Source organism: Aspergillus niger, assembly GCF_000002855.4.
Source record: "Aspergillus niger supercontig An12".
NCBI classification, from domain to species: domain Eukaryota; kingdom Fungi; phylum Ascomycota; class Eurotiomycetes; order Eurotiales; family Aspergillaceae; genus Aspergillus; species Aspergillus niger.
This window is the reverse complement of record NT_166527.1, coordinates 967,273-980,025: the sequence shown is the minus strand read 5'-3', so window position 1 is coordinate 980,025 and position 12,753 is coordinate 967,273. Positions and strand designations below refer to the sequence as shown.

The following is a 12,753-nucleotide window of genomic DNA, read 5'->3' as shown; positions in this document are numbered from 1 at the left end:
AGGCCTCGTGAAGGTCGAGGCATCTGGATTGGATTCTGTATGTTAGCGTGGGAGGCTGGGACGGACGAGGCCGGACGACGGAGCTGAACATATCTTCTTGGAAGACTGTTGTCCGAGCAGGCTGCATAATCGAGCTATTACTAGCAACATTGATACCCACTTGTCTTCTCGACTGTAAAACAATGATACTAGTTCATGAACGAGTGTTGACAATTATTGTCTGGCGTTGGGCGGACGAACGGGCGGTGAGGCGGCAGAAATCGGCGGAAATCCATCGCCAGATCCGTTGAGCGAAAGACGAGAGTTTGGGATTCACTGGATGCCGCGAAGATCTCCCTCCCTCTTCCCCTAAATCAAGGTTTCTCTCAATCTTCCTCTCACTCTCCTCCTCTTCCTCCCCGACGTCTCTCTTCCTAGTCCACCTCCGCTTCCTCCTCCCCCTCCTTCCCGCCACCCCTACTGCCGGGTCATGCACCGTCTTTGCGGCCCTCTCGCCTGACCTCGTCATCCCCAAACCCGCATTCCCCAGAGAACCCCAGGTTAGATTTGCCCCGAGCCCACCCTTTGGATATAAAGTCCCCCTCTAACCCGTTCCTGATGCAGATCAGCCGGCACTCTCTCCCCACTTCAGGACCACCACCATGTCCCTCTTTTCCTACGTCGCCTCGGGCATCAGCTCCTTCGTCGTCTTCACACTCTCGCTCTTCGCCCTCGGCCAGAAAGTCCCCCGCGCCGCCTTCGTCGCCCGGTGTCTCGCCGCCTATGGCTCCCTTCTCCTCTGCGCCACCTACGGCGTCCTAGCCTCAATTGTGCTCCGTATCGCTGGCTACGGCCGCATCTCCCAATGGGCCACCGCGCGCAGTTTCAAGTGGGTTATGCGCTACACCACCGGCGTGCGCTTCAACATTGTCGAAGGCGCTGAACACCTGAACACCCGGCCCGCCGTCTTCATTGGAAACCACCAGTCCGAACTGGATGTGCTCATGCTCGGCTACATCTTCCCTCCGTACTGCAGCGTCACGGCCAAGAAGTCCCTCAAACATATTCCCTTCCTCGGCTGGTTCATGGCCCTCTCTCGCACCGTCTTCATTGATCGTGCCAACCGCGAAACGGCCGTCAAGGCTTTCGATAGTGCTGCCGATGAGATGCGCAACCATCGCCAGAGTGTCTTCATCTTCGCCGAGGGCACGCGCAGCTACTCTGATACTCCGGAGCTGTTGCCGTTCAAGAAGGGCGCGTTCCATCTGGCGCTGAAGGCGGGTGTGCCCATTGTTCCGGTCGTTACGGAAAACTACTCGCATGTGCTCTCTCCGCGGAATATGAGGTTCGAGCCGGGCACGATCAAGATCAAGGGTAACCTTCCTCCCATCATGAAAGTGGATCTATAGAATGGCATGCTAACTGGATATAGTCCTCCCCCCAATCAGCACTGAAGGTCTCACGACCGCCGACATCGACGCTCTGACCAAGTCCACGCGCGAGTCCATGCTCAAGACCCTGCTCGAATTGGCCGAGAAGAACGACCAGGAGGTGGAGTCGACGGTTGCCGCTAATGGCAAGTCCACTGCTGTGGAGCTGTAGGGAGAGCAAACAGATCAACTTTCTCAGGCTGACTATTGTTATTCCCGTCTTCTACGATTGCACGACACGAGTAATGCTTGAATTGGCGAGACAGAGCGTGGATACCCTGGCTGGTTAGGGTATGCTAGAGACAACAACTGTTGATGGGGCGAGAACTGACTGGAGGGACATAATCCAGTGTAGAGAAAGCGGCGAGGGGTTAAAGTAAAAGACATTGTCTTGGAGTTTGTCTGGCCATTGCATGACGAGGCCATGGGTTTCTTTCCTAGAGTATATATAGAGCATATTCTTAATGCTTTTAGACCGTCACATACACCTACATCTGCACCAACCTAGTCTCATCACTCATAGTTAAATAAATAGATATCTTACTCCAAACAAGCACACCTCCCCTCCGCACAAACCCTAACATCCCCTTCAACATCCAACCTCCTCAATCCCTCCCACACATCTTTCCCTTCTCCCTCTATCCTCCCAACACCTCCCCCTCTGGCCGCCGTAGCAACCAAATACCCCCCCTCAAACGCCTGCACCTCAACCCTAACATCCCCGACCTCCCTCCCCTTCATCTCCACCCTGACCCCCCTATACACCTCCCCATCCTTATCCGGAACCCTCACATCCAAAAACTCCAACTCCCTCAACCACTCCGCTAACAACGCTTCCCCCGTCATCTTAATATACGCCTCCTTAAGCGCCCAATACGCAAAAAACACCCGATAACTATACACCACCCCCTCCGTCGACGACACCGGATAATGATACACAGGATGCGTGAGCGATTTAATCAAAGATAGTTCCCTCGCCGAGAATATCTCCGTGAATATGGAGACGTATTCCAGGAAGGCTGACCGGGTGGGAGGGGACGGGTTGCGCGGGGAGCGGAGGTGTTCCGTTGTGCTGGTTATGTCGATTCCTACTTGGATTTCTTCTTTTTTGGCATTGGGTGGGATGGTAGTGCCGGCTAAGGCGACCATTGAGTCCTGGTGGCTGACGTTGAATTCGACCGTTGGGATTGAGGAGCTGGAGGCGGAGAGGACTGCTGCGGATGGGATGAAGCAGGGTCGATGGTGCGGGGCTGGGGTCCGGCTGATGGTGATTTGGGACCAGGGGATGCGGCAGGTGCGGTGGATGAAGAGGTATTTGAGGAGGTTGGAGGCTAGGGACATGTGTCTGTCCTTCAGGTGATAGTATTTCTGGATGGCTTGTTGTTCGGTGGGTTGGAGGGTGTCGAGGAGGGGGAGGGCGTTGGAGGTGGCGGTTAGGGGGCGGGTGTCGATGTACCACCGGACTAGGGTGGGTTTGGGGTCGGATGGGGTGGACATTGTGGGTTGGTTGGGTTGGGTATGAGGCTGTTGTGGTGGTGGTGTGTTCAATTGAGTGAGATGTAGTGGTGTAGCTGATGTGAGGAGATCGGGCGTCTATGCGGAGGTGAGATGAGGTGAAGTGAGGGGTTGGGTTAGTTCTCCACGAGGGTCATTGATACATTCTGAGATTAAACTGTTCTAATGACGAATCTCGGAGTCTTATGTTAAAGACCGCAACCAGCGTATTATCACAGCAAAGCAAAAAAGACATTGAACTCATGATGTTAATGATGGCCCCCAAATGTCCGAGGCTGAACGCGGGGCAGCACGTGGTGATAAGCGGTCCGACATTGATCCGCTGACATAAGGCGGCGTTGCTCCCATCAAATAAAGTATAGAGAGTTTGGAGTCATAGTTCTGTTGCTGCCGCCACACTCTCAGATCCTATACTTCGCCATGGGCTGCATCACCGTCGGCGTGCTCGCCTTGCAAGGCGCCTTCTACGAACATATCCAATTGCTGAAGAGTGCGGCCGCCGATTTGCCCGCCAAAGACCGCAGTTCCGCCTCGCAATGGGACTTCATCGAAGTGCGCACCCCGCAGGAACTCGAGCGATGCGATGCGCTGGTGCTGCCCGGAGGTGAAAGCACAACCATGGCCCTTGTTGCCGCCAGGTCCAACCTCTTGGAGCCTTTGCGAGACTTTGTCAAGTATGTCTTATCGGTGTTCTGCACAGTTGCTCTATGTGTATGCTAATTACCATCTCAGGGTCCACCGGAGGCCTACTTGGGGTACCTGCGCCGGTCTGATCCTCCTCGCCGAGTCAGCCAACCGCACAAAGAAGGGTGGCCAGGATCTGATCGGTGGGCTGGACGTGCGCGTCAATCGCAATCATTTTGGCCGTCAGACGGAGAGTTTCCAGGCTCCTCTCGACTTGCCCTTCCTGGGCGCTAATCAACCCGCTTTCCCCGCCGTCTTTATCCGCGCACCCGTCGTGGAGAAAATCCTCCCTCACCAAGAAGGTGAACAAGTGGGCGAGGCTCAGCGCGAGGAGACGGTCATTGCACCGGCGCGCCAGGCGGAAGACGAGGTCGCTCGTCAGGCCATGGCAGATAGTGTGGAGGTCCTGGCAGCTCTACCCGGACGGGCTGCGAGATTGGCCTGCGAGGGGACGCCCATTAACGCCGATGACGAGACGGGGGACATCATTGCTGTCCGCCAAGGGAACGTCTTTGGAACAAGCTTCCACCCGGAGCTGACTGACGACGCCCGCATCCACGCGTGGTGGCTGCGCCAGGTCGAGGAATCAGTGAAGAAAAGACATGCAGCGCATCACGCATGACGAGCAACATCATGGCCGATGGAGCATAGCATTGGGGTATCTGATGTAAATTTTTCTTTCTTGAATGCCTTTCTAGCAATGATAGAAATAGATTGTACATATGAAAACGCCGTTTTTGCGCCAACCTGAATATGTCTGTCTTCCCCTGTTTTACTTACCCTTACCATACTCCTCCTCCTCCCGTCGTCGCTGGTCATCCGCATAGGCACGTCCATAGCCACCGCGACCAGGGTCGTATTCCTCCCGGTACTCATCGCGGACCTGACCACCCGATTTACCACGTCTACCAACGTCAGCAGCCTGCGCGTTCGAGAATCCCGATCATATACATACCCGTATTGCCGACCCTCCTCGAAGCCAGGATCCAGATCCGTCCGGATGATTCTCTCGTCCAGCTTTGTGCCACCAATGTATTTCAGACAGTCCAGCGCATCCTGATGGGTGTAATATTCGACGAAGCAAAATCCGCAGGGGGTCTTGTTGTACCGGTCAAGGCCCATGACTAGCCGCTTAATCTCGCCGCACCTGTACTCCATCAGCTCGGTACTCGTCGATAACGCATTCGGTGGTGGTTTCCGCTCACTTGGCAAATAGCTCATGGATCTGCTCTTCGGTGGTGTAAAAAGAACTTGTGTTGTTAGCAAGGACTTGACAACGGAGATACTCTGTAACATACAGATTGCCAACGTAGAGAGTGGTGGCATCCTTGAGGTTGTCGGTGGGATCTTCGGGTTTCTCGCCCTCATCATGGCTGAACTTGCGACGCTTGTTCTGGAGAGGATTAATGAATTAGTATTGTCATGGTCCGCTAGTCGTAGAGATGAAGCTCACCTTGCCCAGATAGTAGGCACTCGGCCGGTCCAGGCGTTCGACGGTGTTGTGGACGAGGGTGCTCATAGTGCTCGGCGTTAGACAAGCAAGGATTGAATAAAGAAAAAAAGGTTTAAACGCCGGGAAGCAATGTGAGCGGAGTTCGCCAAATAATGAGAGGAAGTGAGTCTGCAAAGAAGATCCGATCAGGTCGGGAAGCTGAAGCAACCAACGGGAGTCTTGCTTCTTGGCGCACCGCCCTTCTTCGATCCAGCTTCAGCTTCCGCCCAAAATTTCCCCGACGGGAGCTGTTTATTGCCTTTTCTCACTCCGTCGTGCTTTCCGGCATTTTCCCTTCCCTTCGCATTTGGCTTCAGGTGCAGGATGAGATTGTAAGGTTTCTCAATCTCAACTTGTTTGCCATAAGAAACACCCTCGATCATGCCGAAAGTCATCAGCTTCACTCCGCCGTGGCTCTCGCGCCCGGCGCCCGGCGCCTCCATCTTTGCCAGCTCCGGCTCCAAATCACCAGAATATACGCCCGGGACGAAGGAAGTCATCTATTCGGGACCTACGCGCATTCAGGCGAAGCGGGGAAATGAGCTATTCACCGTTGTGGATAACCAGATTCGCTGGTCCAGCCTGACCAGACTGAAGGATGAATGGCAGCACAACTCCAGGTCGAATGACAAGCAGCCGTCTGAGGACCGCAGCGTGCAGTACAGGGTAGGACAAGGATTACCAGTGCTTTATTGTTCGGTCTGAAGCTAAACTGATGCTGCTTAGATTCTGAATGTTCCTGTATTCGAGAAAATCCGTCAATTGATCCCCTCGCCAAATGGCGCATTCCTAGCCATTGTTGCCGATCGCACCGTCTTCATCGCCGTGCTACCGGATCCTTCTCATCTGTCTGGAACAGACAGCTCTCCCATCCGCGTGAAATCGTACCAGCTTGGCCCGACCACCCACGTCATTCCCGAGTCGCCTGTGGTGTCGGCGCTATGGCATCCATTGGGTGTCCACACCAACCTCGGGGGCTGTTTCGTGACTATTACGGCAGATGCTGCAGTTCGAGTGTGGGAGCTGGATCGGAATAACCACTGGTCATTTGACCGTCCGACTTTGGCTGTCGATTTGAGGAAGCTGGTGGACGGAACCTCATCGGACCAGGACTTTGCGCCGTCGGGATTCGGCAAGAACAAGGGATTCTCAGCTGATTTTATCGATATGGAGGTTGCATCTGCTTGCTTTGGTGGCAGCGGAAATGAACGGGAGGACGCATGGGCGCCCATGACCCTGTGGGTAGCAATGAGACCGGGCGACCTCTACGCTCTGTGTCCGTTGTTGCCCTCCAAGTGGCGCGCGCCGTCAACAACCATCCCTTCGTTGACTGCGGCTATTGTTCCGAAGCTGGCTTCTTTGGAGGAGGACCCGGCCGAGTATGAGGATGAACTGACTGCATGCCGGCAGCAGTACGACTGGCTGGCCGAAATTGATAACCAGGACCCTCTACATACAGAGTTTGATGCGGAGACGGGTTCTGGGTCGGACGTCCTGACGCGCCCAGCCAATCCCAGCGCGATCCCTAGGTTACAGGGGCCGTTCCGGTTTGATACGGGAGATGAAATTGATGACCTGGACCTCTGCGATATCCTGGTTATCGGCGCCAAGGTCGATCTCGATGCGCTCATGATGGGCGAGGAGGTGCGCGCCTTGGAAGAGAGCGGAGATGACCGCCTGTCCGCCACAGTCATCTGCCTTTCGACTGGAAGTGGTAGGATTCATGTCTGTCTCGAGCTTGATGGCGTTGAAGGACAGTGGCTCCCCAAGGCGAAGAAGAACGTCTTCAGCACGCCTGTCTCCGAACCATCCGATCTCCTGCTCGTGGAGTCTTTGGACACGATGAGAGAGGAGCGTGACTCGTCCAATAACTGGCCTACTTTCACGAAGGATGCCTACTCGCGGTACAGCTTCTTCGTGACGAACACCAACAACGTCACCTACGTCTCTCTCACTTCCTGGGTTCAGAGACTCGAGGCCGAGCTGCAGTCAGAGGACACCGCGGGCAGCTCTTTCCGCCTGCAGGTCCTTTGCGAAGGCACGGCGTCCTTGAGAGAGCGCATTCTCGAGGTTGATGGCAATGCCGCAAGCGCAAAAGACCTGACGGGCCACCTGCCAGCCGCATTGGTGTACTACGATTACGACTTGGGCTACTTACTACTAACCTCCCACTCTTCCACTCCTCACGCTGCCATCTTGGACGCACCAGAGGTCCTTCCCTCCATCGCCGATCTGCACATCTTCGACTCGGAGGACCAAGTCCCGGGGTCGCCTATCCTGCCCCCTCGTCGGCCTCCCTACCAAGTCCCCGCCATCTTCTACGCGGAGCACCCCCTGGAATTCTTCATCGACAAACACGTCCCGCACCGTCAACGCCAGGCCTTGAAGGAGCAAGTTCGGCTGTCCCCTGCCACGCTGGACCTGGTTGCAGCTGCGCACCGGATCCTGTCCGCCCACACCAACGCCCTCGAGCGCGCTGCCTCAGATCTTTTCCGTCGCTGTGAGCGTCTGCAGGGCGAGATGCGTGACCAGCTGAAGCAGCTCGCCGACGTGGCTGACCGAGTCAAGGGCGTGTCCAGCGAAATCGGTGAGGATGGCAAACGGATGGAGGGGTCACGCAACGGAGAAGCACTGGACAAGCGACTGCAGGCAGCGAAGGATAAGCAGGCACAGCTGGTGCAGCGCTACGAAGCATTGCGCAACAAGGTCCTGAAATCCGGTGGCCGGCCACTCAGCGATAAGGAGAAGTCGTGGGTTTCTGAAGTTGAAACCTTGTCGGAGTCAGTGGATCAAACAGAGGGCGAGGGCGACCTGACACAACGACTCGCTGCTGTAAGTGTCGTTCCAAAAAGTATAGCAAACATGATATTAATAATGGTGCAGGTTAAGGAGATTGCCGGCGATCTCCTCAGCGAGGCCAAGAAACTCGCAGTCAAGTCGCCCATCCCCGCTGAACCGGGCAGTCCAGCGTCTCCGGGTGGTGCTCAACCTCGTGTTTCGGTTTCGGCGCGACTGCAAAGGCAAAAGATAACGGATGCTATGCTGATGGTGGAACGAGAGTACGTCTTCCTTTGATCTGTCATACGTGAAGGGGTTATACTAATGAGACACACTTTAGATCGGCTATCATCGACAACATCACATCTCGTCTTGAACGGCTCAACACAGCGTTATAATTGATAAACTCGTAGCTGCATAGGATGACTTGACTTGGTTTGACTAGAAATACCACGAATGAAATCATGCTCAATCTCTATCCACATCACACACATCATGTCGATGAGAACGTAGAAATAGAGATCCTCTCATCCTCCACCCTCGCCCTCGCCATAGCCATATCCATCTCCATAGCCTCCTCATCAGCCGTATTCCTCCTCCTAGGCCCCCGTACCCTCCCTCTTCCAAACCGTCTCTTCTCCCTCCCCACCAAACCAGTGCCATGACAAACGCGCGACGAGGCAATCGAATCACAAACTCTACTCAGGTCACACCGGAGCACCACCAGTTCTTCTTCCTCTGATTCTTCCTCCTCCTCTATATATTCTTCCTCCTCATCCTCATCCCCTTCTAATCCTTCTCCATCTTCATACCAAACACCTTCACTCCCAACACTACCAGTCTCATCACCCAAACAACCATCATCATCATCATCATCAATATCCTCAAACCCCGCCTCCACATCCACCCTACCATGATACCCGAACCCGACATCTTCAACGCCATTGTCCTCGTCATGCTGATCATCCTCTACATCCAAACAATCAAACTCAATACCCGAGTCAAGTCCCTCAAGGCATGCCATCAGTGTGTATAGCCTGTTCATTCGTCGTTCGGAATATCTCCCACTGCTGCTGCATACTTCGCAGAGAAGATTACCTCGGCGATGGGTTCCCTCTACTATTATCATCTCGCGGCGGAGGCAGCGGTTCCAGGGTACCAGGCGGCAAGGTGTGAATGTTGTGGTGGTGAGGCAGCCGCAGAGGGGGTGTTTGGTTGTTAGGGTTAAGCACATTTTTGATGTTTGAGTTGAGGGGGGGGGGGGTTGAGGTGGATTGGGGAGGTCTGTGTACGGTACTGGTGAAGGCTGTTAGTACTATGAATTGGCATGGGTTTTGTTGGGTACTGGTTGGGGGTGGGATTGATGATGTGGTGGTGGAGAGATATATTTCTGGGTGCGGGTAGTATGAAGTGGGTGGATGTCACGGTGTTGATAGTTGATGGAAGGGAGGTAGCGATAGATGGATGGTAGTCGTTTAGACGGTGGTAGACAATAGAAATCAGGTGCAAGAATTGTATAGATGTTCTTATGAAGGTATATCATGTATATGGCTGATACTTACCTCTTGTTCAGGCAGGATAATCCTAGTAGGGTTCACTGCTCACGTGAAAATTGAAGAGTAGTAGTGAATTAATGCATGTGGAAGAACTTGAGTGATCAGAGAAGAAGATGATCAGTATTTTTAAGTATTCAAAGAAAATTAGAGAGCGAAGAGACTTTGGTCTTCTTTCATGTTGTGAGGTGTGGTATAAACGGCAGGTGGTGTCGTTTGGTAGTGTCGGTATGGGAACTGTCTGAATATAACGGGCAAGTTTCTGGGTATTTCCGACTAAAAACCAGACGACGCTACAGTGAATGTATTGTAAATCTGAGATTCTTTTTCTATTGAAAGCAATGTATGGATATGTCCACACTTGAATAAAGAAATAGCCGAGATTTCCAACAAAAGCAATCTCCCAAGCTGTTTATGCATGTTCTCATTCCGACATCAGTCATGACAGCCGTGAACCAAGTTATGAACAACCAAGAACTGAATGTCTGTGCCATTTGAATGCCGTCTTCAATTTTTCCCGTAATAACCGTAGCCAGTTCGTTCACAGCGGCATCGTACGAAGGAGCAAAGAGGACCTTTTGCGATGCATCAAGCCACTTCTTCATCTCGGCTAAGAATTCCCCTTGCCACCAGGTATCTAGCTTCTCGGAGACACCCGATGGTAAGGGGTCTCTTTCAAGGATATGCTTCGCTACAACGAGGTAGCGGTAGTATCTGGCGTAGTAAACCCCAAGGCGAGTATTCCACACCGTCGTATGGTGAAATTGGAAGTAGGTTGCATACGTACACCGGTCCGTTCGCAAAAAAATCAAATCTTGAGGCAATTTCGGGTCCGCCGGAGAAGGTGAGGCTCGGATGGGTGTGTTGAAGTCATCCCACCCAAGAAGGAGTTGCACAGATCGCTTGTGCTGGATGTATATGTTCGCCTGGGCTGGACACAAGAATTCAAATCTTTTTCGGTACCAGAAGTCACAGTAACGCATGATCCAGATGGCCCTATAGGCCTCGAAGCGAAGTTTCGATACCACATAAATGTACTCCTGAGGTATGGACTCAGAAAGGTGTGAGGGAACGGAGAGGCTTTTAATATTCAGGCCGTCTTGGGCCAGGGCGTCCATGAGGCGATGAGGTGAAACTGGCAGCACGCCAAGCTGGATCAGATGCTGGTCAAAAGTGTCAGGCTCGGCCGAGAAAGGAATATTGGTATGCTCAGGCTGGGGCGGGAGCATTTTTGTTGGGTCTGAGAGTATTTCCCTTTCTGAGATGAAATGTGAGGAGTTTGAGCAATGAGAAATGGAGAGGGTCAGATGGAGGCACGGCAACAGCACTGACTGTACGTGTGTAGAGCCACGGCGAGAGCTGGTGCCTCCATCACCGCCTCCATCTGCCTAGTCGGGAAAGGATGGAAAACTATCGAGGTAAATGGAATGACATTCCGACTTGTTGCCGCTCCATCCTCATTTTCATAGTTGCTGGGACACGGCTGGTAGTCAGGATAGTCAAGGCAGGAGAAGAAGCGACGTAGCTGCAGATGGTGATATCTCAAGACCATGTGATTGACGAGAAGCTTTGAGAAACCTGGAGGTCCGAGAAACAGCGAGCAACGGCCATTGGTGTCACCTCAGCAGACAGGTACGACAGGATTAGGTCTTTGCTTTCCGTTCTTGTGCTGACGATGTAGAGGAGACTGATAACTTGATCTGATTGATCATTAAGGTTAAACTCGCCGACGGATCAAGCTTGCTCTGAAAACTCAATATGGAGATGTAATATAGATTCTAGTTGTAGATGGCCGGGTACGCCTATACAGTAGGACCAAGGTCAGCACGGCATCATTATAGAGCCGCATCAAATGGCAACGGGCAGGTACTTACAGATTAAACAAACCGAATGGTAATCAAGTCTTTAGGAGCATTTATGTAAGGTGCCTTTTATCTGCAAGCCACACTTTCATCCCTCCCATAGCATCCAAGTCAGTAGCAACAGTCTGCACCATACAGTGACCGTCCTTTAAAGCAGCCGCACAATATACAACGACTGAAAGATACGCTGGATATAATGATCAAGCCTACAGATCTACATTGAATGGCAATTTGCGAAGGAGAACTCATGTAGAAAGATATAGAGATCTCATCCAAGTAAATACACGTAGTATATATGCCATTCATAGAAATTTACTGAACCCTGCAATCCAATACGTCAGCAATGCTCATGAATAGCGCCATAGCAGACATCAACCTCAGAGTACGTACCGTTCAATCAAATGGACACCAGAGGCCGTCTCCACAATCCCACTGACCTGACCGGGTTGGAGTGCAAAGGCGGCGTCCTCAAACTCTTTCTGCATCTCATTCCGTCCAAAGAAACCCCTAACGTAGGTTAGCAAAGTACCTGCAGCGGTATTATTGGATACGTACAAATCTCCACGTTTCCTGGCACTGCTGCAGTCTGACTCCGATACAGCAATGTCACCCAGACTGGCTTCTCCCGCATTGATGCGCGCCTCGTGGCCGCGGAGGATCTCGATGGCCTCCTCTTTCGAACGGGTGATTTCAGCTTCCCTCCAGCTGCTAGGCCGCCTACTTTCCCGGTGCTTGACGAGAAGGTGGCTACAGCGAATCTTGCCCTCATTGTGACCGTTTCCGTCAGAGCGTCCTGCGGGTCCGCTGTGGTAGTTGGCCATATAGAACTTGAGCTTCTCGGTATCTGTGTCGGCCGGCGGCTCCCAGCGAGACTCTTTTGTCATAGGGTTGAAGTAGTAGGGAAGGTTCTTAGAGTTGGAGTGGCGAACCTCCCATCCTGCCGGAAGACCTGTCTCTACCTGAAGTGTTTATAGTCAGCACGATACCAAGTTTGGTAAACATGATGTTGTATGGTGGGGTTGAGTATCGGCGTACCATGTTGTGGAAAAAGATGTGTGTATTTCTAAAGCCTGCGGAGGAGTCTATAGCTTCACAAGGAAGACAAGGATCCAGAAATGACGCGGGGGGGGACTAGTGGAGTTATATAAAGTTGCAGGAATCGGAGAGGCTTTGCTGGTACTTGCAGCTGCGGGACAAACTGCGGGGGAGGGATGACGGCAAACACTGCAAACATCCACGGGGCGGTGAGCTGCAAGTCATGGAACTAGCCGGTGGTGCTTGGGTCAACGCTTCTTCCGACTTCCATTGATGATCCCCCGGCCATCTCGCTATTCCCATCAGCCACTCTTCGCGTCTTTCGTTTCTATCTGTTCCAAGTTGAAGCTTTCGAGCGGATATAACACACTCGCTACATATTAATACGCGTGAACCTATTTCTTTTCGGCACACTTCATCAGTAA

The 12,753-nt window shown here is 52.9% G+C and overlaps 6 protein-coding genes across 6 annotated transcripts; 3 read left to right on the top strand and 3 right to left on the bottom strand.

The window, feature by feature from the left end:
* Positions 1-641: 641 nt before the first annotated feature.
* Positions 642-1,581, top strand: An12g03960 (uncharacterized protein; the record flags this gene model as incomplete). The annotated part of the gene is made up of 2 exons (XM_001395433.3): positions 642-1,353; positions 1,412-1,581. The coding sequence occupies 2 exons, from the start codon at positions 642-644 to the stop codon at positions 1,579-1,581; spliced, it is 882 nt and encodes a 293-aa protein (XP_001395470.1).
* Positions 1,582-1,949: 368 nt separating this feature from the next.
* Positions 1,950-2,906, bottom strand: An12g03950 (uncharacterized protein; the record flags this gene model as incomplete). The annotated part of the gene is made up of 1 exon (XM_001395432.1): positions 1,950-2,906. One exon carries the CDS (start codon positions 2,904-2,906, stop codon positions 1,950-1,952), a length of 957 nt encoding a protein of 318 aa, XP_001395469.1.
* A 438-nt stretch (positions 2,907-3,344) lies between these two features.
* Positions 3,345-4,230, top strand: An12g03940 (uncharacterized protein; the record flags this gene model as incomplete). The annotated part of the gene is made up of 2 exons (XM_001395431.3): positions 3,345-3,598; positions 3,657-4,230. 2 exons carry the CDS (start codon positions 3,345-3,347, stop codon positions 4,228-4,230), a joined length of 828 nt encoding a protein of 275 aa, XP_001395468.1.
* Positions 4,231-4,380: 150 nt separating this feature from the next.
* An12g03930 (uncharacterized protein) lies at positions 4,381-5,127 on the bottom strand (the record flags this gene model as incomplete). Its single annotated transcript, XM_001395430.3, has 5 exons — positions 4,381-4,513; positions 4,564-4,755; positions 4,814-4,858; positions 4,907-5,001; positions 5,062-5,127. The coding sequence occupies 5 exons, from the start codon at positions 5,125-5,127 to the stop codon at positions 4,381-4,383; spliced, it is 531 nt and encodes a 176-aa protein (XP_001395467.1).
* Positions 5,128-5,481: 354 nt separating this feature from the next.
* Positions 5,482-8,276, top strand: An12g03920 (uncharacterized protein; the record flags this gene model as incomplete). The annotated part of the gene is made up of 4 exons (XM_001395429.3): positions 5,482-5,766; positions 5,827-7,932; positions 7,984-8,159; positions 8,219-8,276. 4 exons carry the CDS (start codon positions 5,482-5,484, stop codon positions 8,274-8,276), a joined length of 2,625 nt encoding a protein of 874 aa, XP_001395466.1.
* A 3,329-nt stretch (positions 8,277-11,605) lies between these two features.
* Positions 11,606-12,331, bottom strand: An12g03910 (uncharacterized protein; the record flags this gene model as incomplete). Its single annotated transcript, XM_059750830.1, has 4 exons — positions 11,606-11,615; positions 11,684-11,800; positions 11,849-12,252; positions 12,329-12,331. 4 exons carry the CDS (start codon positions 12,329-12,331, stop codon positions 11,606-11,608), a joined length of 534 nt encoding a protein of 177 aa, XP_059604428.1.
* Positions 12,332-12,753: the final 422 nt, after the last annotated feature.